The 26,015-nt window shown below is 37.4% G+C and overlaps 1 protein-coding gene across 3 annotated transcripts in view; it reads left to right on the forward strand.

Moving 5' to 3' along the window:
• Positions 1 to 25,199, forward strand: part of nkain2 (sodium/potassium transporting ATPase interacting 2) — a 193,055-nt gene extending 167,856 nt beyond the window's left edge. For 2 of the 3 annotated variants that reach the window (XM_060864968.1, XM_060864967.1), the window contains 3 exons: positions 9,263 to 9,323; positions 15,699 to 15,780; positions 22,476 to 25,199. In XM_060864968.1, the coding sequence (XP_060720951.1) occupies positions 9,263 to 9,323; positions 15,699 to 15,780; positions 22,476 to 22,485 (153 nt within the window). In that variant the 3' untranslated portion in view covers positions 22,486 to 25,199. Of the gene's footprint in view, positions 1 to 9,262; positions 9,324 to 15,698; positions 15,785 to 22,475 lie in introns of those variants that run through there. The other variant, XM_060864969.1, reaches the window with a different exon arrangement.
• The last annotated feature ends 816 nt before the right edge of the window (positions 25,200 to 26,015 follow it).

Raw genomic sequence — 26,015 nt, forward strand, 5'->3', positions numbered from 1 at the left:
GTCAGTGGAAATGTCTAAACTGATCCGACTTCAGTTTCTTTATTTGGTTAACGCTGTCTTTTGGCAGTCAGTGCTCATTTGATGTTACTTTCTTTGTGTGGTTTCTTCTTTCAAGATAGTACCCCAACCACGAAGGTAACTCTTCCCCAACAGCATGCTCCCACCACCCTGCTTCACTTTAAGAGCGGTTCTCTGAGCATTGTTGAATTATATTGGACTTGGGGCCAAGGCCATCTGACTTTTTTGCCTTTTGGAAAACTCCAAAGAGGATTTCAATATCGGGGCTGTGATTATCCAGTGAAAGGCTTCTCCCATATGAGATATAGATCTTTCCAGCGTCTTTAGAGTTCAGGCCTCACGGTTGCTTTTCTGGCTAATGCTCTTCTTATTCGTTCACTGGTGGATGTCACTTGTGTGGTTTTTCTTACATTTTTCAATAATACATAGAACAATGCTCTGTGGCATGTTCAAAATTTGGGCTATTTCTTTACATTTAAATCTCACGGATACCTTGGACATTTCTCACAGATACCTTAGGGCATGTTTGAGTGTAGCTCTTATTTTGATGTGTGTGTCAGTTGTCACCTGTTTTGTGTTAGGCAATTAGTCACTCAAGTAGTTAGCTACCTGTTTTATGCCCTATTTATTTATCTAGCGTTTGTTTGATACCTGTGTATTTATCTAACCTACTATATACTGGCCTGGCCTAGCCTCAGTTTTGTATGTATCCCTGTATTAGATAATTAGATCTATTGTTTCTTTGCTTTCCTTTGCTTTCATTCTCTGAATCTGGATGATACTTAACTTGTTAACTGATCATTTTTCTCACTTGGAACTTTGTGCCATGTCTTGTTTTGATAGCACCTTGGTCACACTGTTAGTTTAGATATGTTCTCCCACAACGTTAGGGGCTTTTCAGGAACAGAGGTATTTACTGTATAAGGAGATCATATGCCTATTCAAGTAAAGGGTCTGTACATTTTGGCAGTGAATAGTTAGGAAATTATGGGTTTATTTGGAAGCTGTATTGATTTTCACCTCAGTTCAGAATTATGGGGTATTTTGTGTAGGTTCTTGACATGTCAGCACAATTTAGTGTATTTTAGCTTAAGGTTGTATCATGGTAGATAGGTTCAAAGGGTGTGAATACTTATGTAAGTCACTGTAAGACTTCTTTAGTGGAATTGTATCAAAGGCCACACCTCCTTCACTGGGACTGTTATAAAGGCCACACCTCAGTGACTGGTACTGTACTTCGAATCAGTCACTCAATCATTAATCAAAAAAAAAGAAAACATTTGCAATTTGTTGGTACATTTAAAGCATTTAGTGATTCAGTAATGGGCTTTGCTATTCCAGAGCTTAGGATTAATGCTTTAGGTCGTCTTGCAAAAATGTTACATTTTTACCGAGTGCCATGTTCATAATCAATACTGTGGGTCACGTAGTCTAATAACAAGAACAGTCACCTGTACTCTGGATCTTGTGAACTGTGTGGACTTTACAGCAGGTGGCATGTAAATCAGTACACCAGTGGAGTGCATGAGCGCCAGGAAGCCCAGATGGATCTGACCAAACAGTCAAGGACATAGAAGATGACTCAGTCAGACATGTTCAAAGTAAGAGAAACAGCAGGAGAAAAAAGTATAAGCATTATTATTATTTGCTAAATGAGTTTCAATAAATAAGTATAAAAATAAATAAAACTCCTGGTGATCATTTAAAAATACATAAAAGTTCACCAAACTAGAGATATTTTCTAACATAGTACAGACGTTACTGTCTATATTTGTCTGAAATACCGGTAGGAGGCATTCCCATTAGAGATATGGGACACAGCCAATCCTTAAGTGGTCGGTCACCACCTGTGAGCCATTTGTGCTCAGAGCCTAGGGAAAGCCATTTGTTTGTCCTTTTTCTTTAGTTTTCTAAAAAGACATTAAAACAAGATGATCGATTATGTAGGAGAATAAGTGCAGCCATATGGGAAATCATCTACAGGGATTTATAGATATGTTTCAAATTTATCATCTTTAGACATCATTTCAACTTTTGCACATTTATGACACTTTGATGTTTCAGATCATCAAACAAATTTAAATATTAGTCAAAGATAACCCAAGTAAACACAACATTCATTCATTCATTTTCTACCGCTTATCTGAACTACCTCGGGTCACGGGGAGCCTCAGGCATCATCGGGCAACAAGGCAGGATAAACCCTGGACGGAGTGCCAACCCATCGCAGGGCACACACACACTCTCATTCACTCATGCAATCACACACTATGGACAATTTTTCCAGAGATGCCAATCAACCTACCATGCATATCTTTGGACAGGAGGAGGAAACCGGAGTACCCGGAAGAAACCCCCGAGGCACGGGGAGAACATGCAAACTCCACACACAAAAGGCGGAGGCGGGAATTGAACCCCCAACCCTGGAGGTGTAAGGCGAACATACTAACCACTAAGCCACCGTGCCCCCCTTAAACACAACATGTATTTTTTAAATCAAGGTTTTTATTATTATGGGAAAACAAAATCCAAACCCACATGGCCCTGTGTGATAGTGTTTGCTTTCCTATTAAAACATAACTGTTGTTTATCAGACCTGAGTTAAATTTCTCCAGGACTGATTACTGCCATACCTGTTCGCAATCAAGAAATAACTGACATGTTTTTTTTTTTTAATACAACTGAGGGTTAAGGGCCTTGCTCAGGCACCCAACAGTGACAGCTTAGTGGACCTGGAATCGAGCTAGCAACCTTCTGATTTGTAGCCCAACACCTTAACCACTAGGCTACCACATGCCCAGGTTTAGGGGGAAAGCACATGGCGCCATGTAGGTTTGGATTTTGTTTTCCCTTAATAATAAAAACCTTCATTTAACAACTGCATGTTGTGTTTACTTGTTATTTTTGACTAATATTTAAATTTGTTTGATGATCTGAAACAAACATGCATGTGACAAACATGCAAAAAAAAAATAATAAAAAATCAGGAAGGGGGCCAACATTTTTTCAAACCATTGTATTTATTTGCCTTTATTTGTGTGTAATTTATATTAATACTTGCTCTGCAACATTATATGACATGTACATCACTGTGAATTAAGGACAAAAATAAATCTGACAAACTGTCAAAACATCAAACTCTGATAGCTCTGGTTCAAAAATTTCTCAAATAACTGGATGATGCATATTAATTCTGCCGCCCCCACTGCATTAAGTCGTGGGCTCAAGTTACATAATCCGTGGCCATGACTTTGGTATTTGTCTGGTATTCATAGCCACTGATATTAAAAGGAAAATCCTTTCAGAAACGGTGGCTTCAATTTTATTTATAATGCAGTCTTAGCTTTTCAATTTCCACTGTGCATCAATTTTATTAATTGAGAGTGGAGATTCTTTTCTGCAGTGCTCATCATGAGTGAGTAAACACAACATGCAGATGTATGTGTGGCCCATCAGTTTACTAGAAGGATGCATCACTGCTGCATACAATCAAATACGTTTCATTAGTTCGACAAAATGAGCTTAATGTGCTTTCAAAGCCATTTCTAGACTATAACATGCCACTGTTACTTCTAATGTGCTTTTAATTCTGTTATTGTAGTTAAATGTGTTAACAAGAAAAAAGATGCAAGCCAGACAACACAGGCTATGATATACAGATAAGGCACAGAAAGAGACTTAAACAGATGCTGTTAAGTTTTGTCAACAGAACAGGTTTTATACAATCCTGAGAATTTAAGTACTTGCATTTTGAATGTCAAGTGTTCAATCTGTGAGAACGACCCAGATATGTACATTAGTGTATTTGCAATTTAGTTCTTAAATGCATTCAATTATATTCTGTCTGTTTATTAGAGCCGTAGTGCTTCACTTCCTGAAATAGAATCTCTAAACATTGTTCTATCTAAAGCAAATGCAATCAAATCTAGTTCCTGTTTCACATTCCAACATCTACACTATTCTTCCATTCAACAAAATAACTTTCTCACTAGATACATTTTATGCATGCTCATTCTCATTTAAGTCTCAACCATGTTCAGTGAATCTTTTCCGCAGTGATAAACCAGGCAGTAATGAATGTCTGAGCTCCATGACTGCTAAAAGATAAATATTAGGATTAACAGCTTTTATTTAGTGGGTATTCATGCTTAATGCATGTGAGTACCAAGAGTATTGGTACTCACATGCCCAGTATATAACGTACACCTTTCTGTTGTATGTTCTGGGTCCACAATTAATCAGAAGCAGATTTCCTTATATATGAAATATACAGGATATGTATACAAAGATGGACAAATAATCAGCCCGGGCTTTCACTAGAAGCAGATTTCATCATTAGGGTTTTTTTTGTAGTTAAGCGTTAACTAAGTAGACTAAAATAAATCTTGCTGGCATTTTTCAGAAAAAAACCACTGCTAATTCCATCATCTGCTGCACTACACACATCAACCAAGGTGTCTTCTAATTGATGACAGAATGCTTTTTATTAGGCAGATTTATTTCCCAGTACAGATTAGGGATGTTCAGATAAAATACAGCTAAAGATAAAGATATAGTTATATACTGTATGTATGTGTCAGGAGCAACTGGGGCAGTTCCATGTGTTTCATCATAGCCTGCTTTGTTTGTTATTATTGTCCTCACGTGTGTTGTTGTTTCACGTTCTTATTGTTTTACTTTTCTGATGTTTCTCCAGTTTCCTGCTCACCTTGATGTTCTGCCCTATATATGCCTGTCTTGTTTTCTCTGTTTTTGCCACTCATCCCTATGTTTGAGCTTTACGGGCTGATCCTATTTTGGTTTTCAGGTCCCCATGTCATAGTTACATCTTTGTTTCATGTTGTATTTGTGCTGTGTAAGTCTATAGATACAGCTATCGACAAACATATAACTTTATATACAGCTATAGATAAAAGTACATCTATATATACAGGTATAGACATAGTTTTATATACAGCTATAGATGATACAGCTATAGATAAATGTACAGCTATATATAAAAGTACATCTATATATACAGCAATAGACAAAGGTTTAGCTTTATATACAGTTATAGATAATGATACAGCTATAAATAAAGGTACAGCCTTTATTTAGATTTAAACACCGCTAGAGATCCTAACACAATCCTAACAAAGTGAAACATTACAGTAACGTAATACAGATGCTTCAAGGTTAAACCTCATGTGTTATTCCACCTTCACTGTACGACTAACTGTACTTTGATTATCATGACCCTGACACGAGCCCCACACCCACACACACTCACATGTACAGTTTTATCAGTTTCTGCTGCACTCTGGGAGATCTGGTCTGGGATTCACCTGGATTCACTGCTTTAACACAATGCTTCTTTTCCAAAGTAGGTTGGCATTTTGAAGATAAACATATTAAAGATTTAAGCCAGTAATCTGGACTGCAGACAGTAAAGAATGGACAGGTTTAAGCGTGTGATGCAAGCTTAAGATACTCGCATTGAGATCAATCATTGCTCCTGGACTTAACCTCCATTATTTAGAATCTCCTCTACATGCATTATTCACACCCATGAAATCTAATTTTAGTTTTCCATTAGGGAATAGAGCAGCTGGAGGAACAACTATATGGAACTGTGCTCTGCGTTTTGTGTGTGTGTGGTGTGTGTGTTACCTTTATGATGACCTGCTTGGGTCCACATTTCCGGTCCACAAATTGGGTTCATAATCATACCAAACAATGAGAAGTTGATAATCTAGCTCTAACTGGTGTGTGTGTGTGTGTGTGTGTGTGTGTGTGTGTGTGTGTGTGTGTGTGTACTGTGCCCAGTCTATAGTCCTGTGTGAACAACCTGTCTGTTTTCCTTGCGTGTGTGTTGTTAGTGCTGTGCTGCCAGGCAGAGTGGCACAGAGGGAAAAAAACGAGAGAGAGAATAAGAGAGAGAGAGAAAGAGAAGCCAGCACATTATTTTGTGTAAATGAGGCCGAGACCTTGAGGTATTGCAGGAATCTTAAATCTGCGCTCGCTCCGATTTCCTGCCGCCCCGCATTTATCTAACAGCCGTGTTGGAAATGGAGTCCCAAAGTGTCGGCCATATGTGTAGTTAATTGAAGCACTCAGACGATAAGGGGTTGGAGGTTTGGAGACGCAGTCGCATTTCCCCAGATGAAAGTAAATATGTAAACTGCACAGAAGCTTCAGATTAGCAGCATCGCTACATGCGTTACCCCTTATACTCTGTTTACTATTACCAATAGTGCTCATTGATACATGCTGTGTTTGTACAGATGATTTAAAGCTGTGCAGTATTTCAGTGGTTGTTAAAGACTGTTGGGAGGATTCACAGAGTAAGAATTCATTGTATGGTGTAACAGACTACAGGTCAGGTTTCCCATCATCCCATGTCACTGCTGCATCACAGACCAGAGTAACACACACAGAACACAGTGCATGCTGCCCTCTTCCAAATCCCTGAGCTCACAGATGCTCAAGATTGGCTAGTGTCGCTGTGATTGACAGGAGAAAAAGAGTCTGCCATCCCTTTTATACAAAGAGCCAGGATAGCTGTGGCATCCTTAGGATCAATCAATGAACAAAATCTTTGGCTGATAGGATACTTTTCTGTTGCCCCACAATTTTATTTTAACTGCCACATTAACTCAGAATCTCAACTATTGCACTGTTACCGAAATATTTTGCTCATGTTGGTAAATTCATTCATCTTCTACCGCTTATCCGAACTACCTCGGGTCACGGGGAACCTGTGGCGACATCTCAGGCGACATTGGCCATCAAGGCAGGATACACCCTGGACAGAGTGCCAACCCATCGCAGGGCACACACACACACTCTCTTTCAATTACACACTACGGACAATTTTCCAGAGATGCCAATCAACTTACCATGCATGTCTTTGGACCGGGGGAGGAAACCGGAGTACCCGGAGGAAACCCCCGAGGCACAGGGAGAACATGCAAACTACACACACAAGGCGGAGGCGGGAATCGAACCACCAACCCTGAAGGTGTGAGGCGAACGTGCTAACCACTAAGCCAACGTGCCCCCCTTTGGTAAATTCAATAGATCATAAATTATACAGATATAAGACACCCAAACACTCTTTTTCATTCACTGTCTGTCTCTCTCTTTCACTGTCTGTCTGTATTTCTCTCATTCTGTCTGTCTGCCTGTCTCTTTCACTCTGTCTGTCTGTTTGTCTTTCTTTCACTCTGTCTGTCTGTCTCTTTTTTCCACTCTGTCAGTCTCTTTATTTCACTTTCTGTCTTTATCTTTTTCATTCTGTGTGTATGTCTGTTTCTTTCTCAGTCTGTCTTTCTGTCTCTCTCTTTCACTCTCTCTGTCTGTCTGTCTGTCTCTCTCTTTCACTCTGTCTGACTGTAACCAGCAGTTACTCTGTTTTGATGCAAAGCTCTGGCTGCATCACCAGCTACTGTATATTCTTCCCACTGAAAAAACATGCTCTCCTCTCTCCATCACCTCTGATCTCTTTATCCAACTCTGCTTTTCAACACCTTCCTCTGATCCCTAAATACCTTGCTGTACACAAACACTTCTTTGACGCTTTATACCATCTTAACAAAACAGTTCAGCGTTAATCTTCCCCCTTAGCATGGATAAATAAAGCCGTCAGGAGTGCAACAAAGCCACTTAGAAGTCTGTATTCAGGGTGACGTTATTCACTTGGAGCTTTTTTGAATTCCTCTCTAAGCGGTTTAATGCAGCACTTATTTGAAACGTCTGAATGAATGAATAATTCTTAGGTTATTATATTACTTTATTACATTATAACACATTTTATAAATAAATATCTGACGAATAAAAATTTTGCATAACAGAAACATCATTTGAATTAGAAATCTTAATTTCATTCGAAAATCATTTATCTTGTAAGCATCAGTATGTGATGTGTGAGTGGAATATAATAAAGCTTTATGCTCATTATTAATTAGTCATTTTCTAGGGGTGGTGCAATACTTTCAGATCAGTTGCATTGGGTTTAACAGCAATGAGCCTCATTTATCATGTTGGATATGAACAGATCTGTGTCGAAATTTGGTATTCATGAAAATCGTGTAAATTTAGACAACGTACTTATCCTACTCGTGCTCCTGAGTGTTGTCAGGAGTTTCTCTGACAGTTCCTTGCTAGACCACCGGGGGCTAGCAAGTGGTTTATTCATAGTTCACTGCCACGCCCTTTTCCTATTGTTTTCCCTCTTTCTCACCTGTCCCTTGTTTTCCCTTGATGCACTGCTTTATATAAGTCTGCTCCTGTCATTGTCACTGATTCACGTGAAATGAGTATTTTGTCTTTAGATGTAAAGTTATATGTGAGCCGAAACGTCGGACGCCGTTTTATTCAGGTTTTTATGTATAGTTATGTTCTTTTGTTTTGTTATGTTTTATCTAGATTATTTTAGTCTTCATTTATGTTAATAAAAGTAGTGCACGCACTGAGACCCTGCATTTAGGTCTGATCTGCTAAATGCTGGAGATTGACGTTACCGCAGAGATCCAGGTTCGATTCTTGCTTCAGGATGTGTCTCACACACACTATAAGTGTGTAACTAATGTAAACTTTAATCAACATTAAATCTTAGACTTCTTCTCTGATGGTTGCCTGTGATGCAGTTCATGTTTTCAAGATTTTTACCTGTTTCTGCTTTTAAATTAAACCATTTTGTTTCTTTGTTTTTTTTAATTAGTACAGTAAATTAAAGCAGTAATCTTAGGAATTTTTTTTTTTTCTGTAAAAATCACAAATTAGTTTTTTTCTCATTTACTGATGCCATGATTTGTTTGGTTTTGTATTTTTTTTTTTCACTGTAATCGTGAATCAAAATAATTTCACTTTTTCAGGCATTGCCCTCATACCTGCTATTTAAGCAGCATTCGTCAATAATTAACAGGCGTGAATACTGTAAGGATTCTTATGTCCATGTAATGACGAAATCACACATTTTCACACAAATTGAATGAATGAAATGCAAATGCATTAATAAATAAAAAATATCTAGTCTGGTCCACAACACTGATAAACTGCTACACGTGGATATTATTTCTATACTATGTAAGAGGTCACATGATCAGGTATAAGTTTATGCAGGCTGTGTGATGCTTTCCACAAGGTCAAGGGTCACATCCGTAATGCTGAAATCGCAGCTTATTGCCTCAGTGTTAATAAGATTCAGTAGCTTTCTTTGGAAAGCAGGTGCTGTTCTAACTGATGATTGTGTGTGTGTTTTCAGCTGGCTGGGTTCATCTACGCCTGTTACGTGGTGAAACTCATTTCAGAAGAGGAAGACAGCTGTAAGTATAAGTTTGAAGCAGAGTTATATGCTTTTGCATATCTTTTGTCCTGGCGTTTATTTTTTGTTGTTGTTGTTGGTGGGTTTTTTAGGATAATGTGATTCAGTAGATGCAGTATTGAGTTGCTTTTGAAGTAAATTCCCTGTGTAGTAGCCAGACGATGCCTCTCCCAGCATGCATCACAGATAAAAGAAGCATAGTCCCATTTTTCCGTTGAGGAACATGAGTGCACCTAAGCACCGCTATTTCTCTTAGCGCAGGATCTTTAGCCTAGTTTCAGTGACCCAGCGTGCATTTGGATTTAGACATTGGACGGTTTAAAAGATTGCTTTTATCGATTGTATACTTCCGGCTCATGGGCGCATGCTTTAAAGGGTGTGCATGGGAAACAATCCCATTTGTTATATTCCAACGCTGTGCTGCACTCGCAGTGCCTTTAAGAGGCATGAATTATTCTCTTTAGCCGCCGTCCCATTTCACTCAGTCGAGCGAGCACAATAATTAGGACAGAGGTTTGTTTGGTGTTCCCCTGATTTCTAATTAATGTTTATGGCTCTGAGACATGACTTTGTAACTCATTTTTTTTGTCATGTTGGAAAGGGAGCTAGCAATGCAAGCATGTTAGATCAATCATTCTCAAGTCCAGCTCCAGGTCTTGTCTGGTCTTGTCTTTCACACATCAACAAGCAACACACACACACATATATATGAGAGAGAGAGAGAGAGAGAGAGAGAAAGAAGCATAGGCTCCATTTAGCATCCTGACTAGCTTCTTTGTGCCATGTCGATGCATTTTCCCCGTTGCTTTGTTTCATCATCAGAACCATTAAACCAGAGTGCAATTAAGCACATCCGTATTTAGAGTGCTACTCTTGCGCTTCACGCTCTGGAAACACTCCTGCAGTCATATCCGTTGTGCTAGGATATAAATAGACAGTGTATATTCAGATTTTGAATACATCACTCGATGCGATACAGGTTGTACACACACTGCGAACACGTCATGTATCTAAATGTAGATGATTTATTAGAATTATTAACACAAATTTACCTCAAGCTTAAATTTGGCTTCCTTTTTATTTTTCTGCAAATAATTGCTGATTTACTTATAAAGGATCTGACAAAAGAGCAAGACATTTTTATTCTTTTTTTAGCATTTAGTAAAATCAGGATTGAAAGGATAAAATTTTACATTTAATTAGTTTTATTACTAATGATTAAGCCAGAGGTGGAAAAATTTCTCATTTGAGGAGGAACATCGAAAAGAACCAGATTCAAACCTGACCCCATCCTCATCTGAGTTCTATAACTGAACACTACACAGTCAAATATAATTGTGTAACCAGGAGATTTGAGCAACTTTTACATTTTAATAACTTAGCATCTTTTAAATATTTTCTGTTAAAGTTATAAAATGTTTCATGATGGAGACTTGAGCGCAAATCTGATCGTAACAAAAGCAGTCAACATAAAAAAACAACTGTGTTCGATATCAAGTGTAGTCAGAAATGCTAATAAAATTGTAGAAAACTATTTTCATTTACTGATATATATAAGGGGGTTTTTACACCTGGTCACATCATACGTTTTCTGTGATCCGATAGCTATCCGATCGTAAAAAGACCAGGTCTAAATGCCCGCCGAAACGGTTTCGAGACGGATATAAATCCGATCGTTCAAACCACTTCAGGAGGTGGTCTGGGACGCATTTCAGATAAAACTGGACAGGTGTAAATGCATGTGGTTGTTCAAGCCACATACGTCAGCTCTATAATCCTCCCAAACGGAAGTATGTCACTCGCGAATCGTGCGTCGCGCCAGAAAGAAACATGTTTTCCCACCAGTGCTGGCTCCGATCTTTCACCCAGGTGTCTCGTTGGGTCTTAAAATGCACTGCTGCCGCCAGCGAAAATGCAGCAAACAGTAAATGCTGTTTTTTGTAGCAACCGCACACACCAAAGTGTGTTCCATTTCAATTACCCCGGAAATGAGGTAAAATATATTTGCATTTTGGGCGGGAGTAGAAAGATCAGATTGATATCCGATTCGCCGAGACGCATTTATGTGGCCTAATGTAAATGAAACAGTTTTAACAAATCAGATAGCTATCGGATCAGAGAAAACACATGAAGTGACCAGGTGTAAAAAGGCCCTCAATGAAACCTTTAAAGCACTTTATTAAAACTTTACCGCAGAGGAAACACAGATTGTTCAAAGAAAATAATTTGCTCTTATGAAATTCTGTTTCGTTAATATAAACTCTACAAGTTTATTTACCCTGAGCTGTAAATAAAATCTTTCTCTCTTGTACAAATAGACTGTAATTTAATCAGCGCACATTAAGCCTGCTGCTGAATAACGGCTGGAATGTCTTCATCAGCGACGCCGAGACATTCTGGGGAAATGTCCATAATTGAAAATCTCTCCTCCCAATCACTGCCAGTTTGTGTAGAGCGAGCACGGTGTGTGCGGTGGAGTGATTAGAAATGTCCAGGGCATATTGGGAGGTTTGATTTCCTCTGCTAAGGACTGTCAGGTCTGTCTGTAGCTCTTCAATTTTCCATATGAAACATTATTGTTGTAGATTCTCCTGCGATGTGAAAGATATCGGTGGCTAATCAGGCAACCGTATTGGCTATTAGGTGCCTAATTAATACAGCATAACAAAGCACCCTTGCTATCGATGTAATTTCGGCAACCGCCAAGAGTAATGTGCTGAGGTCCAATTAAAGAAAAGATTATGAAATAATTTAAAATAATTCAGCCTTCAAAAAAAAAAAACCTGTGAAACCGAGGCAAAAGATAATCAGGAAATGGCTCTCAGCTTGTTTCACACACAGTCCTTGCATGTGTAACAAAAGGAATTAGGTCTCATGCTTCATTTGGGAATACGCAATCAGCTTTCTGGTATCACTGAGCTAAAATCGAACTTATGATTAGCATTGCACTGTGCACAGTTTACAAATCCAGCACAGGGTGAGACAAACCAACAAGGCTCATAAAGGATCGGGGAAGCGACATGTGCTTCAGTTTCCATCTATTTTCCCAAACCCTGCCTCCTCCATGATCCTACGCTTTAGAACCAGTCAATAGATCAGCTAGCCAGGAGGCATTTAGCCATTTAGCTGGGTCGGAAATGAAAGGTGTTGTAAGAGCATATTAGTACTTACCCTTCCAGACGTAATACAGTATACGATAAGAACATACAAAAGAGGCTTTGCTCTACACTTATTTTCACACCTCATTTCAACTTCAATTGAACCGAACATTATGTCATGTTATTCGATTCGCTCTGCCTTTTCTTCAGGCTCATTAAATATATTAGCACTAATTTCAATTGGTGCGATAATGCAACCGTTGTGGAGCTGCCTGTCCAATTTACGTAGTTAGGTGCTCTCTTCTAGCTCCTTTTTTTTCAATCATTGCTGTTCAGTGAACCGGCAAACCTTTTAAAGAGTCGAGCCGTGTTGCCACCAAATCAGTACATTAGCAAACCATAAAGTAAAATAATTCTGAATTTGGGTTTTTACTTAATAAGTATTATTTATAGAGCGTATCCAAAGTCACATCTTTGTGCATGTGTGATGAGTTTTTATGGTGTAGCATTGTTAAGATTAGCATTGGAGCTCCTATTTTGGTGGTAGCTCAGTGGTGTTGGACTAATGAAGAATTTATTTTTTGTCACATTTACATTACAGCAGTGTTATTATTTTTCGCAATATCCCAGCTTGTTAGGAAATTTGGGTAAGAGCTCCCTCAGCGGAGCAGAAATGGTTAATGTTCTTGCTTAAAGGCCCAACAGTGGAAACTTGTATGTGCAGGGGCTTGAATCCCAACTTTCCAATAACCAACCCAATGCCTTAACCATAACCATGCCTATATTACACCTAAGGGCATTTTAGAGCACCCAGTTCCCTGGATAACCCTGAGGATACTGATTCAAGACAAAAGAAGAAATTGTAGAATACTATTTGGGTAGTAACCCGAGTTCAGTATCAAACAGGGACTTTAAAAAAAAAACAATAAGGCACATTTTTTCACAGTGGTCTTTGAAATATTTTGAGTTTGTGGATGAAAACTGATGCTACCTTCCAGCCCTTATGCTGATGTTCTTGACGATGATGATGATGATGATGATGATGATGATGATGATGATGATGATGATGATGATTATGGCAGCAGTTCTTAGTTGTAGCATTTCAGTACAGGAACCTAAACCAGTTTACTACATCAAAAACTATTTTGCTCTAGAAGAGTATGGAATGATCCCAGATCACTATGCAGGCCTCACCACACTCCATTCTTAAAGAATGGAGTTATTCTTAAAGAGTTCCTGAAATGCTTTTGGATGGATAAATGGTCTTTGGATCCCAATAGAAAACTTTTAACTGAATATATCTTTTGAATATTTCTGAATATATCTTTTGAATAAACCTTAAAACAGTGCCATTACAATTGAGAAACAATTCCTTGAATGACCCCACGAGAAGACTACACTCTTAAAAATAATTGTTCTTAAATGTTTTTTGGCAGAGTGTATAGTTCTCTGAAGAATCTTTAACATCCATAGAACATTTCCATTGCACAAAAGCTTCTTTGTAGCTGTAAAAAGGTTCTTTCAATTATAACAATGAAAACAGGGGTTCTCTTAAGAAAGAAATGTTTTTTTTGTGGCATCACTCCAAAAAGCCGTTTTTGGTCCTAGAGTGTAAAGAAAAGAACCATGCAGAGAACTCTTGTGAAAAGCCCTGTGTTTAAGGGTGCAATGTTTCTGTAAAAAAAAAAAAATGCATGCACCATTATGGTTGGATCTTTGCAGCTCTTGTTACGAACACCAATAAGACCATTAGGTCTAATTTCATAATGAGACCATTATGGTGTGGATCATGGGCTTTGTGGGTTTGTGTGTCTTCTCAAACGCAGCCATCAGAACACTAATAATCCTCAATCTGTGCTTCTTCTTCTGTTAGTGATGCTCAAGAGATCAGCTCAGCTAATTGTCCTTCTTATCTTCTGTGTTCATTTGAAAAGCTGCCTTTGCCAGAACCACAATGGATCTTTATCACTCATTACTACCTCTGTGTCTTTGAAACAGCTGGCCAGCTGCTGCTGCTACTGGCAGTCCATGGCTTTAGCTGTCAGTCTGTGCTATTTTAGGCCGTCTGCTACTCCAGAGACAGGAGCTGCCTCGGATATCACACCCTCACAGGCCTGCACAGGCTTCAGACACTGGCCAGGATTATTTCACACATGGATACACACAGACACAAACACACACTGTAACTTATTGACTCGCTCAGGCACACGCAATAAAAGATGAAATAAAATAAATAATAAAATAATAAAACATGATGGTGTGTGCTTTTATACGAAAATATTCAACTACCAGTCGCTGTGATGCAGAGATACTTGTACCACCCTGAAGTTTATTATTTTCCTGTAAATGCATCATGAAGCTTTTTAATTCGCTTAGACAAGTGAAAATTGCCAGCAATTGTTTATACACAAAATAATGACACCTCATACTTTTTATCGATTTACAGTCCCATTTTATATTAAAATGGAACATCTGTGAATCAGGTTAATTCCTGAAATCACTCAAAGCAATAAACACTCATTCCATCACCAGCCTTTCTATTTTAAGTTATGATAATAAAAAAAAATCACTGATACTGGAGTCTCCTTCCATAGTTCTGTATAAATAAATACAGTTAGCCTCACCATCTCAACAATTTTACACTTGCTAAATAATAACATATTTTTAATCTATTTTACTAGTTGTTTTAAAGGTTTTCACACTGAGTTTAACCCTGGGTTATTATCATTCTAAACACAACTTTTCACTCTGGTTTAAGAAATGTTTCACATTTGTAATTTCGTAGCGGTGTTCACATGGCACTGATCTAAAGCTCTGAAGCTTTGTTATGACTTGAGGCTTAGCAACAGACACCAATCAGAAACTTTACATGAAAACCCTTCACAAACACTTCACAAAAATAGCTCGGAAGCATGATGCAGTGAAATACTGAACATTGCGGAAGTGCAGAAGCGAGTTATGAAATACATGCCACTGAAAAAGGAGTGGATGAAATACAGGACACTGAAAATTAACTGGATATCGACAAATTCCTGGTCAACTACACAGTATTCTGTTATCCCAAGTTGTGTGTGACCCAGCAGCAGCTATTTTAAGTGCTAAAAATCCTTATATATTGTGGTAACGTAAGTCCCAGTTTATGAGCTGTTGCTATCGAAACAACTGATAATTCCTCAACACCTTCTGACAGTCAGCTTGGAGAATTCAACAGCACTCTGTTATAATCATCTTTATAGTTAATAACCTGCTCTCTTTTTTTCTTGTATTTATTTTTCTAGTTGACTTTATAGGTGGCTTCGACTCCTACGGGTACCAAGGACCACAGAAGACATCTCATTTGCAACTGCAACCAATGTATATGTAAGTAATGGAAATGCAAATTTGCAGCTACGAGTCCTAAAGTGTCCCTGTGTTGCTACTCTTCACTTTTATTATCCATTGGTACGGAAATAATAATGCCTACAGTGCTTCCTGGGTTCTGCTTTTGCCCACTGTGGGCAAAAATCCTTCTATCGAGAGCTCAAGTTCATGAAGATTCAGTACCATATTCACCAGTTTCCAGCTCACATTTTTACTTGAAATTGATGTTTGTAGAAAAAAGTTTCACTGTTATGCCATGAATCATAGATTGATAAAGAGAAACCTGCAGGAGTTCACTGTATGATCAATAAGAAATAATATCACTCTTAGCCCGGCTCAGATAATAGTCTGAGTCAACATGAAGAGAGCTGGGATTGTTTGCTCAGTGTCTGTTGACAGCTTAAAAGTTTATGAGGATGTGGCTGGATGCACTGAGGTGCTTTTGGTTAGCCCTGGGAGATTTGAAGGGATTTGGTTTATTGACACAGATACAACATGGATAGTTTTATATACACTCAGGATAAGTCTCTGTACTTAGTGAGCTGTCAATGGTGTAACCAGGAATTCATTTGAAGGCTACGATTATTTTTAGGTGTGAGGTTTAATTCGATCAATCTTGCCATATTAGTAACTTTTCTCTGGGTAGGAAATAGTTCATTCATGACACTTTACCAAGAAAATAATACCTTAAAACATATTAACTCTCAAAGGCAGAACCTTTCTGTGCTAGTCTTTTAACGCTAGTTAAAAGTGTGCTAGTCTAGTGCTAGTCTAGTATTTCATCAGCTGTCACTTTGATATCCCAATACTTTATATATAGTACCTATAGCAGGCTAATAGCTTTCAAATGGAAACATTATTCCAGTTGGTTAACCATTTTAACCAGTACACTAATGTTCCATTCCTCTTGAATGTTTGGACATCAATCAGTGTTTTTTTTTTTTTTCCTTTGGCTGCTCCCTGTTCAGGGTCTTCACAGCAGATCACGTGGTCCGCATATTAGATTTGGCACAGGTTTTATGCCGGACGCCCTTCCTGATTCAACCCTCCCATTTTTATCTGAAATCAGGACCGGCACTGGAAATCGAACACTGGCCGCGGCAACGAGAGCCGCAAATTCCATTAATTTATTGCTCTTAGTAGGCTAGGTAAAAAAGCTACAAATTCTTAAGCATCTGAGTGTCTACTTTCAAATAAGCTTTATGTTAACCACCACTGTGTAGTGGGACATGACAAAGACATACAATGATGAATCTGGACACAACAAAATAGGAGCAATTTTTTTTCCCTCAGGTAAAAAGAGATAATCATGTAACTAAGAGATACCTTCCCAATAAAAATCAGATTAAATAAATTATCCGACGAATCCGTTTGACATCCCGAGTAGTTCGGAATCATAATGTTGGCTCTGTTAAACTTTCTTGAATGTCATTATAATCATTGTAAAGACCCTCATTATCGCACAATTGCTGTGCAAAACATATTATTAGACACGTATATAATCAGCTGCACAGTGTGTATTATGTTAACCACTTACAAAGAAACATTAATAAAAAGGTCAGAAGGGGCTTGAATCCCAAAATGCCAAGCCCCTTGTTACACCTCTGGTTTACACAGAAGAAAAAAAGGCAGTTGTAGCTCTTAAAAAAAAAGATTGCATTAAACTCTACCATCATTCAACTGGTTATGTTTCTTTACTGACTTTATATACATGTTATTCTATTGTGTCAGTTTAAGCCAAACTGCAGTCACACACAGTCTGAGGAAATAAAGCTGGTGTGCAAAATACCAAAGCTTTATATTTCATATATATATATATATATATATATATATATATATATATATATATATATATATATATATATATATATATATACGTGTATATATATATATATATACATATATATATATATATGTATATATATATATATATATTTCTGTAATCAGTAATAATGAAATAATGACCATTGAACCACTTTGCATTGTGTGAATTAGGCTGAACACTGAAATTACAGTAGAATGATTTAGCCTCCAATCTACAATGATGGTCAATAATCAGATCTATACAGGACTGAGTGTCACTTCTCAGGGAGGGATTGTGTTTGATTTTGTTACACATAATGAATGATGTCGAAATGTCGCTTTTGTTATAGGAATGGTCTGTGCCTTCTCGGCATTATCGCATCACGTCTATTACTCACGGCATGCTTCTTCGTTCCTTCAGCTAACACATTGTGCCTGAGGCAAACAAGCTCCATGTGTGCTCTTCGCTTTACTCACAAATGTCCTGCCACGGATCATATTAAGAGCCCTGATGACGGAATTTAAAGTGGTCATGTACATTAACTATTCAATTCAATTCCGTTTTATTTGTATAGTAATTTAAACAATGGACTATGAGTGTCTTTTTTTTGTTGTGGTTTTGTTTTGTTTTTTACTTCTGTTAGATCCTGAGCATCACAATTTTCTGTGAGGATTTTGAGAATTATCCTCAAAAATGTGAATTAGATTTGAATTACTCTGTGAATTTAATTTGAATTACTGAATTATCTTTGAATTTCTTATTGAAATTTTCAATTGAATTTGAATTTGAAATTCTTGTTCTGGGTCGCCACAGGAGATCACGTGTCCGCATATTAGATTTTGCACAAGTTTTACGAATGCACTTTCGGACACAAGCCTCCCATTTTTATCCAGATTTGGGACCGGCACTGAGAGTTAACTCTTTAGTGACTGGGTTAGCGCCCTGCCCGGGAATCAAACCCGGGCTGCAGCAATTAGAGCGTGGGATCCTGCCACGGGATGGTGAATTTGATTCATTGAGAATGGAAATTCATTGGAAATGTATGTGTTTTGAAGAAGGTGTTTTGAAGAAAACGTATACATTGAGAAAGGAAATTCATTGGAAATGTACTGTAGGTGTTTTGAAGAAAACATACTGTAACTGCAACGTCTTCACATACAAAAGTTTTAACACTTTTGAAGGTAAATGTAAATATATTAAATATTGCAAATTGTGTGTTGTGAAGACATCAGGTAGTATGACATTTTTTACTGTAGTTTCCTATCCTAATATAGACGTTCTGTTACATCTGTAAAAGTTACAGATTGATGCATTAAGCCTATGAATGATTTTACCCAAAGTCACCTCTCTGAAAGAACCCAGCACCTGGCACAATCCCTCTGGTATGAAAACACAGAGCAGGTGTTCACAACACGCTTGGTGTGTGAATGACTCTGACAGCAGTCCACCATTCTCGGACAGTACTCTCCCTCAACTGAGTTTGACCCGCTTGGCATTGAGCCATGCCAGGAAGTCGGTGGAAGGTGGGATGGCACATATGGCTGTGGAGAAAGGCGGGGCTGCCATGACTCACCTTCCGGCACTGTGAGGGTCGAACAGCTACTCCCAGTTGAACCGCCTCTCATTATGAACTGTGCGTGAGGTAACAAGAGCAAGGTGAAGAGCGCACGTGGAACTCTCTGCGTCCATTTTCCCACAGGCACAGCGTGTAGGCTGATGAGTGGAAAAGCATGCTAAGGTTTAGAGTTACGTGTGGGCAATGTTAATAAGCCAGAAAATATTTTTGTTCTTGTGTTTTTTTTTATATTTCATTCTGTAAATAAAAAATCTCAGTTCTCTTTAGATAGTATCAGTATTAGTTAGTACAGACCTATAGTGTCAGTAGATCATTTATCACACCCTGTACTGCACTATGTTCCCTTCGATCCTCCGGCACTGCTAGATTGATAACACAATTTCTCAAAATACAAGGCATCAAAACACTTCTCTGTTCACACACCTGGGTGATAGATGTCCGAACAGTCTAAATGTCTAAAGACTTTCCTGTTTCTGAAGTACTTACACTAGTACACAACTTCCTCCTAATTTTTATACCTTGAAGCAATTTAATGGGGAATGTGGTATCCTAGTGTCTAAGGTGTTGCACTACCGATTGGAAGGTTGTGAGCTCGGATCCCAGGTGCACGAAGCTGTATAACTGAGATAAATGTAAGTCTCTCTGGATAAAGGCATCTGCCAAATGCCTTAGATGTAAGTGTAAAATGTAATTATCATGATTTCATAAGTGCTATCGCTTCATCTCTAAAGTCTTCGTGCTTGAAGTTTTCACAATCATGAAAGGTATAAGGTTTACGTAGCTACCATACCCTGGGTTTAAAATATATGATCATTCTGCCAGATTACAGCTAAAATTGCACATCATACATTCAAGCCATCATAACCAAAGACCACTGATGACTTTGTTAATCTTTTATAGCATGAGTGCTGCTACAATGCTCGTATAAAAAACACCATTAGGAAAGATAGGATTAACCCTCAGGAGATTATGTTTGCCTGCATGACGAAATATTTCATCTTTTATGTTAAAACAGAAAGAGAAAGACGTCAATCGATCAGTCGTTATACAGTAACAACTTCAATTGAACCAATTGAAATGCAAAACAATTATTCCTGGGATGAGTAATATGCCTGAAACCAACCTAGGGTACAAGTTTTATGTTATTGTTTTCAGCGAAACTGACAGGACTACATTTTTTTCTCATATCAAACTTCACAGTGGTTCTTAAAGACTCATATGAAACTGGACACTCAGCGCTGTAAGAACCTGTAGTTTTTTCTAAATAGTTCTATTATTAATTTGTGTACTGGGGGGAAATATTTTAACAGTAAAGTTTTTTTTTCCACACAAACGTTTCTATCTTCAAAGTAAATGGTGATATCAAAGCCATTTCTGCTCCCTGAGATGCCCCAAGCGCTTGTTCATAAGCTTTTAAAATTTGAAGTCATTATCTTAAAAAATTAAAAATCTGTGTACGGTTATCTACAGAGGGAACAACAAGCATCTCATACTGAAAGGCGACAAAGTCCAGAGATTACTCATTAAAAATGTCTGATAAGTTTATTAAATTCTGCTGTTGGGTTGATGTCAAAAGCAAAATTTTAACAAAACATGCTAACTGACAGAAAATATTCTACAAGCTCAATTAAAGAATATTTCTTTACACAAACCTGTTTTCTGCACAAGCCCCAGATCACGATGTAAACAGAATGGAGTCATTTTGTTACCTCGCAGGTCTATCGTTATGACAGCCATTATCACAGAGTCTGCCATAATGTGGCCAAGATTATATTAGGATTATTGGTAGGTGAGAGAAGCAATAATCTTATGGTCCTTTTATAATTGCATGTAACTTTAGGATTCGATGCAACTAAAGAAGCAAAAACATCTGTGCATGTGCTTCACTTCCAGCTTTCCCAGTTGCTGCAAACGGCTAAAATGAACAGGTTTTTGGTTATGAAATAAATTAGAACATCTCATGCAATTCCTGGATTCATCCATCCTTGTCTGTGGGAAACATCTGCCTTAAAATTGGGATTAATGAGGATTATATCTATTCAGGATATGTAAAAAGAGGATTACAGATAAGGTGCACAAGCTCACTCCAGTGAATGCTTATCTCTGCATGTGTGCGATCGGTTATTTCAGATGTGCTGTCACAGGGTTTGCCATCTTTACAAATGTCAAATTTGACTGAACTACTCTTTTGCACAATATTTTTTGTGTACATAACACTTTATACTTTGATATATATGGAGGAAATGGACTCTACTGTCTCTGCAGTGAAAATTCATGGCAGTATGTATTTTGTAGTGTAAAAGTGGCTAAATAAAAAAGGTCACATGTCCAGTAATTAGCCAGTAGGGAAAAGGGCAGGCAGATGAGCAAACCTGAATGTAAATGAGGCTGTAAACAAAAATAAATAAAAAAATTCCCTGTGATACCCTGTGGGAGAGAAAACAGCCTAGAGTTAAAGCTGCCACACAGATCATGAGACACATTTTGGCTGAACTTTAAGGAACAATTTGGCTCTTAAATTTATATCCCAGGAATGCCTTAAAGAGCCAATGTTGGGCCCTGGAGCAAACTCCTTTACCTTTTTTACCAGTACACTGGCGTTCCATCCTTTCGCCAGGATGGAAATTGACTTATCAGACACGTAATTCTTTTCTTGTTGTTGGATAACCTTACATTTCAACAAATTTTAGATGACTGTGAACAAGCACTTGGGGTATCTCAGGGAGCATAAATTGGTTCGATTTCACCATTTTCATTTAACATCATACATTGTAACTTTTCTATGAATATATTGTTCCTTATATTTTTTAATGCATTTTTACACTCTGTAAAAATAAAAACCTACAAATTCTTAAAACCCTGGTCTACTTTCTAAATATGGTATCTATTTTAATTAGACATTAACAACCACTGTGGAATGTGACAGGACAAAGAAATTAAATTCTGAATTTGTACACAACCAGAACATGTAGAAGTTATATATTTTGGCGTCCATTAAAAAAAAAAAAAAAAAATCAGAATGGATTATGCTTCACTTACAATGCATTTTGTACATCAATTCTGCTAGATAAATAAATAATGTAAACTGTATTATATTTGACAAGTAATATTGCCATTTCTCAAAGGTTATTTGGATGATTAATGGTTTTAGCTTTTGTTTTACCTTGAAACCTTTACGCTTTCCATCAGAGAATAAGAACCCTTTATGGTGTTAGATGTTACATGAACATATGTCATCTAGGAATGTTCTTGTATTTGAGCGCTTTACCTTTCCAGCTTGTTAACATTCTTTATTTTATTTTTTTTTCTCTCCAGGTCAAAGTAACAAGGACAAACTGCCTTATGAAACGATGAACTTCTGTCTCAACCTTTCGTCTTTTTACATAAATGTCTTAATATGATAGTGTCTTAAGAACCATTGGAGGAACGCAAGATGTGGCACTTTAACTAGTCAACAAATGGAGAACACTAGAGCCAAGGCATTGGATTTTCTCAGTTTGGAGCATCGTGTCTGGCTGGATTAAGCAGGAGCAAGAGCGCCACCATGTGGCAGAAACTGCAGAAACACAGCACAGTGGGGTTCGAGATAAAAAAGAAGAGAAAAAAGAAAAGAAGAGGCTGCATTCATCTCTGTGGACATGAACACGAGGGATGGAACCAGGAGACGAAAGAGTGCTGCGTTCTTATAGACTCCATTAGAAAAAAACTCACTTACCGAATGTTTCTTAACAGGTCCGAATTGGCTCTAGATATCTTATGTAGTACTTGAGTGGTTAATAGAGTAACTTAAGGAGAATTATACATACGTGTTTACATATGGTCATTCCAGTTGTTGGAATACCGTTACTAGGTTGTCCTGATGTCTGATAACTGTACTCTGAACATGTTTTTAATCTGTATTATGGATGTTTTCATCTTGAAAGTGCCAAGAACAGTTCCAACAAACCCAAAACTGCCCAGAGACTTTCAACAGCAGTCAAAAATAAGAGTAATAATAATAATTATCATAATAATAATAATAATAATAATAATAATAATAATAATAATCATAATCATAATCATAATAATAACAATTCACCTAGTAATTTCATTGGTTGGATGTGGTTCGCAGGTCAGCTGTGTTTGTTGCATGAAGTGTAATTTTGAATAGCATATTTAATTTGGATCGACGGCAGGAACTAGCAGAGCTTTCTTTTAGAACAAAAAAGATTCTGTGAATATGAATATTGTGCTTTCTAAGACGCTGTTCAGTCTCGTGAAGAAGAAAACAAAGCGAAAACTAAACCTTCTTCCTACCTATTCTATTTTTTTTGTTTGTTTGTTTTATTTCTAACATGTGTGGCAGTGTTCAATCTTTTTCTAGTAGACTAATCAATTGTTTTAAGGGAGGGCCGTTCTGTTAAACTGTATATAGACATTTGGAGAGGGGAGTAAAAGAGAAAAAAAATGAGAAAGCTGCATTTAGTAGTGTGATGTGAGAAGAGTGTGTGGTAGAGTTTGTGCTGTGGCCAAATGTGCTAGTGTGTGTGTATGTGTGTGTGTGTGTGTGTGTGTGTGTGTGTGTGTGCGTGTGTAGAGTCACCATCGCAGGAACCCATGAGGAGCCCTAAAAGCAGATGTGCTTTCTCTGCAGAATTGTTCCTTTGACGTCACAGAACTAACAACATTAGTTGTAGTCCATTAACACACCGCACACACGACAGACAAATCATTTACAACACAAAGCCATTCGCGTCTTTTAACTCCTGAGCGAACTGAATGGCCTTTTGTGGAAATACTCTGAACCGTGCTTGTACGTGAAAACAAAAGAAACCAAGTTCCTCATTTAAAACTGCACTTTCACTCCCTAATTATATTTCAATTATATATTAAGTCTGGAATGAAACATGAACGTAAGGAACATCATTTAGGTCTCACAAATGAAACCACATCCCATAAAAATAATAAGATGTGTGTTTTCTGCGTGTAGTCACACACCTTTTTTTAAACTTATAAAGCAGACGTCTCTGTGGTCAGAGAAAATTTTCCAATGTTGGATAAAGTCTTTTACTGAGAAGTGCATGACGCTCCACTCCAATTAATAACACTTTGCCTCCTGCTGACAAGCCGAAATGAGCCTTTTTTCATCACTACCCTCATGAATTGCACTGAAGCTTTGATGATTAATCAAGATATTGCAACAGAGCCATTTTTCAGTCTTTATTGGCTAATAATTCCCTACAGTCATTGCTCTTTGGTTATAGACGCACAGGATGAATATGAATACGCCAGACGATATTGTGAATTTACGCCGTAAAAAGAGATCACTGCGTGTGCTACATCTGTCTTTGTAATTTGGCTTTGGATATGAAATATTAAAGCAACAAAGGGTAAGCGGTGTGCAATTGACTCAAAAAAGCAGAACTCACAAGATTCATTAGTTTATTACTCCGAGTTTATCAAATCAGCTTGACTGTAACACCAGTTCTTTCTACTCAAAGTGTAAATATACTGCATCTCTATTCCAGACATGGTGCTTGATCAACCCTAACAACAACGGCGATCATGCCGTCTCTCACTCTGCCAGCTGGTGAGAGGTTTACAGGATTGTCTAGATGTACAATTTGATGTCACCAGTTTAAATGCGAGACTGGGAGACCATTGTGAATGATGATGCTACTTCTTGGGTTTTATTTTATATACATCGATATGACACCTTTCTGACGAGCTTTATATACCAAACATTCTGTGTTTAATGAGTCTACATTTCAAAAGAATGGCCTTGTAATAGTATTTAGAAGGTACTTCAGAATTAGTGCAATCAAATTTAGGTCTGTCGATTTCTATTAAGACATTCTAGAGGTTTTCTTAGTATCTTAGTTTAGACCTCATCAACCACTAGACAGTCCAAAATCATTTATTCCAGTTTCTACACTCTTAATCTTTTGGCACCAATGTTTTTCCACCTGGAAAAAACCAAACACATGGACTATTTGGAGGTTCCAGAGGTCTGGATTAGAATTTTTCATTTCTGCAGATTTAGGCTGGAATGATTGGGTTCAGTGCTGTGTTCAATTTTTTTAATAGACCTTGTATTTTTTTCTAATTCTGTTCCTTTAAAAGAATGACTGTAAATATAATAAACCACACTGGAACAAAACTGTTGTTTTTTTGATTTGTTAGTAAATGAAATTATGAAATGATTTGAATGTCTGACTGCTGCTTAGGTCATATATATGATGTATACACTATACTACAGAAGTTAATAGTGCAAAATTTAAGGTCAAATGATTCAGGTCAATGAAATTCTATTTCTGTTGCACTTTCAGCAAGGAACAATGTCTCAAAGCAAATACAGTATACAAATATAAAAATTAAGGATATATTAATATTTAAATTTCCAAAATGCCAGAATTAAACGACAATCCTGTTGTTAGATAAATGATTGTACATGCGATTAAAAACCTGCAATTTTTAACAGTCCACCTAAAAATTGTGAATATACATTTACATTTTCAGAAAGTTGGGATTGTTGACTTCGTGTAGAGAGGACTAAAGATTTAAAATTATTAAGCAATTATAACAGTGATAATTCAAAAATAAAACATCACAATAAAAGAGAATGCATTTTCAGTTCATTTCATAGTTATACTGATCAGAGCCTGAATATGTAATAAGTCTATGATCTTTTTGGTTTAAATGTGATCAGCCAAATTTATACATTTCACAAAAGTTTAAAGGAATAAAGATGTATTTTAACTTTAAGATCATTTTGCTCACATAGATCCTATGAATGTCACATATTTTCATACCTTTATGGGACCCACAAAAAAATTCCCATTTTCAGCCCATTCCCATTCCCATGCTCCCTGTTTA

The sequence above is a fragment of the Tachysurus vachellii genome, chromosome 3 (genome assembly GCF_030014155.1).
Source record: "Tachysurus vachellii isolate PV-2020 chromosome 3, HZAU_Pvac_v1, whole genome shotgun sequence".
Lineage (NCBI taxonomy): Eukaryota > Metazoa > Chordata > Actinopteri > Siluriformes > Bagridae > Tachysurus > Tachysurus vachellii.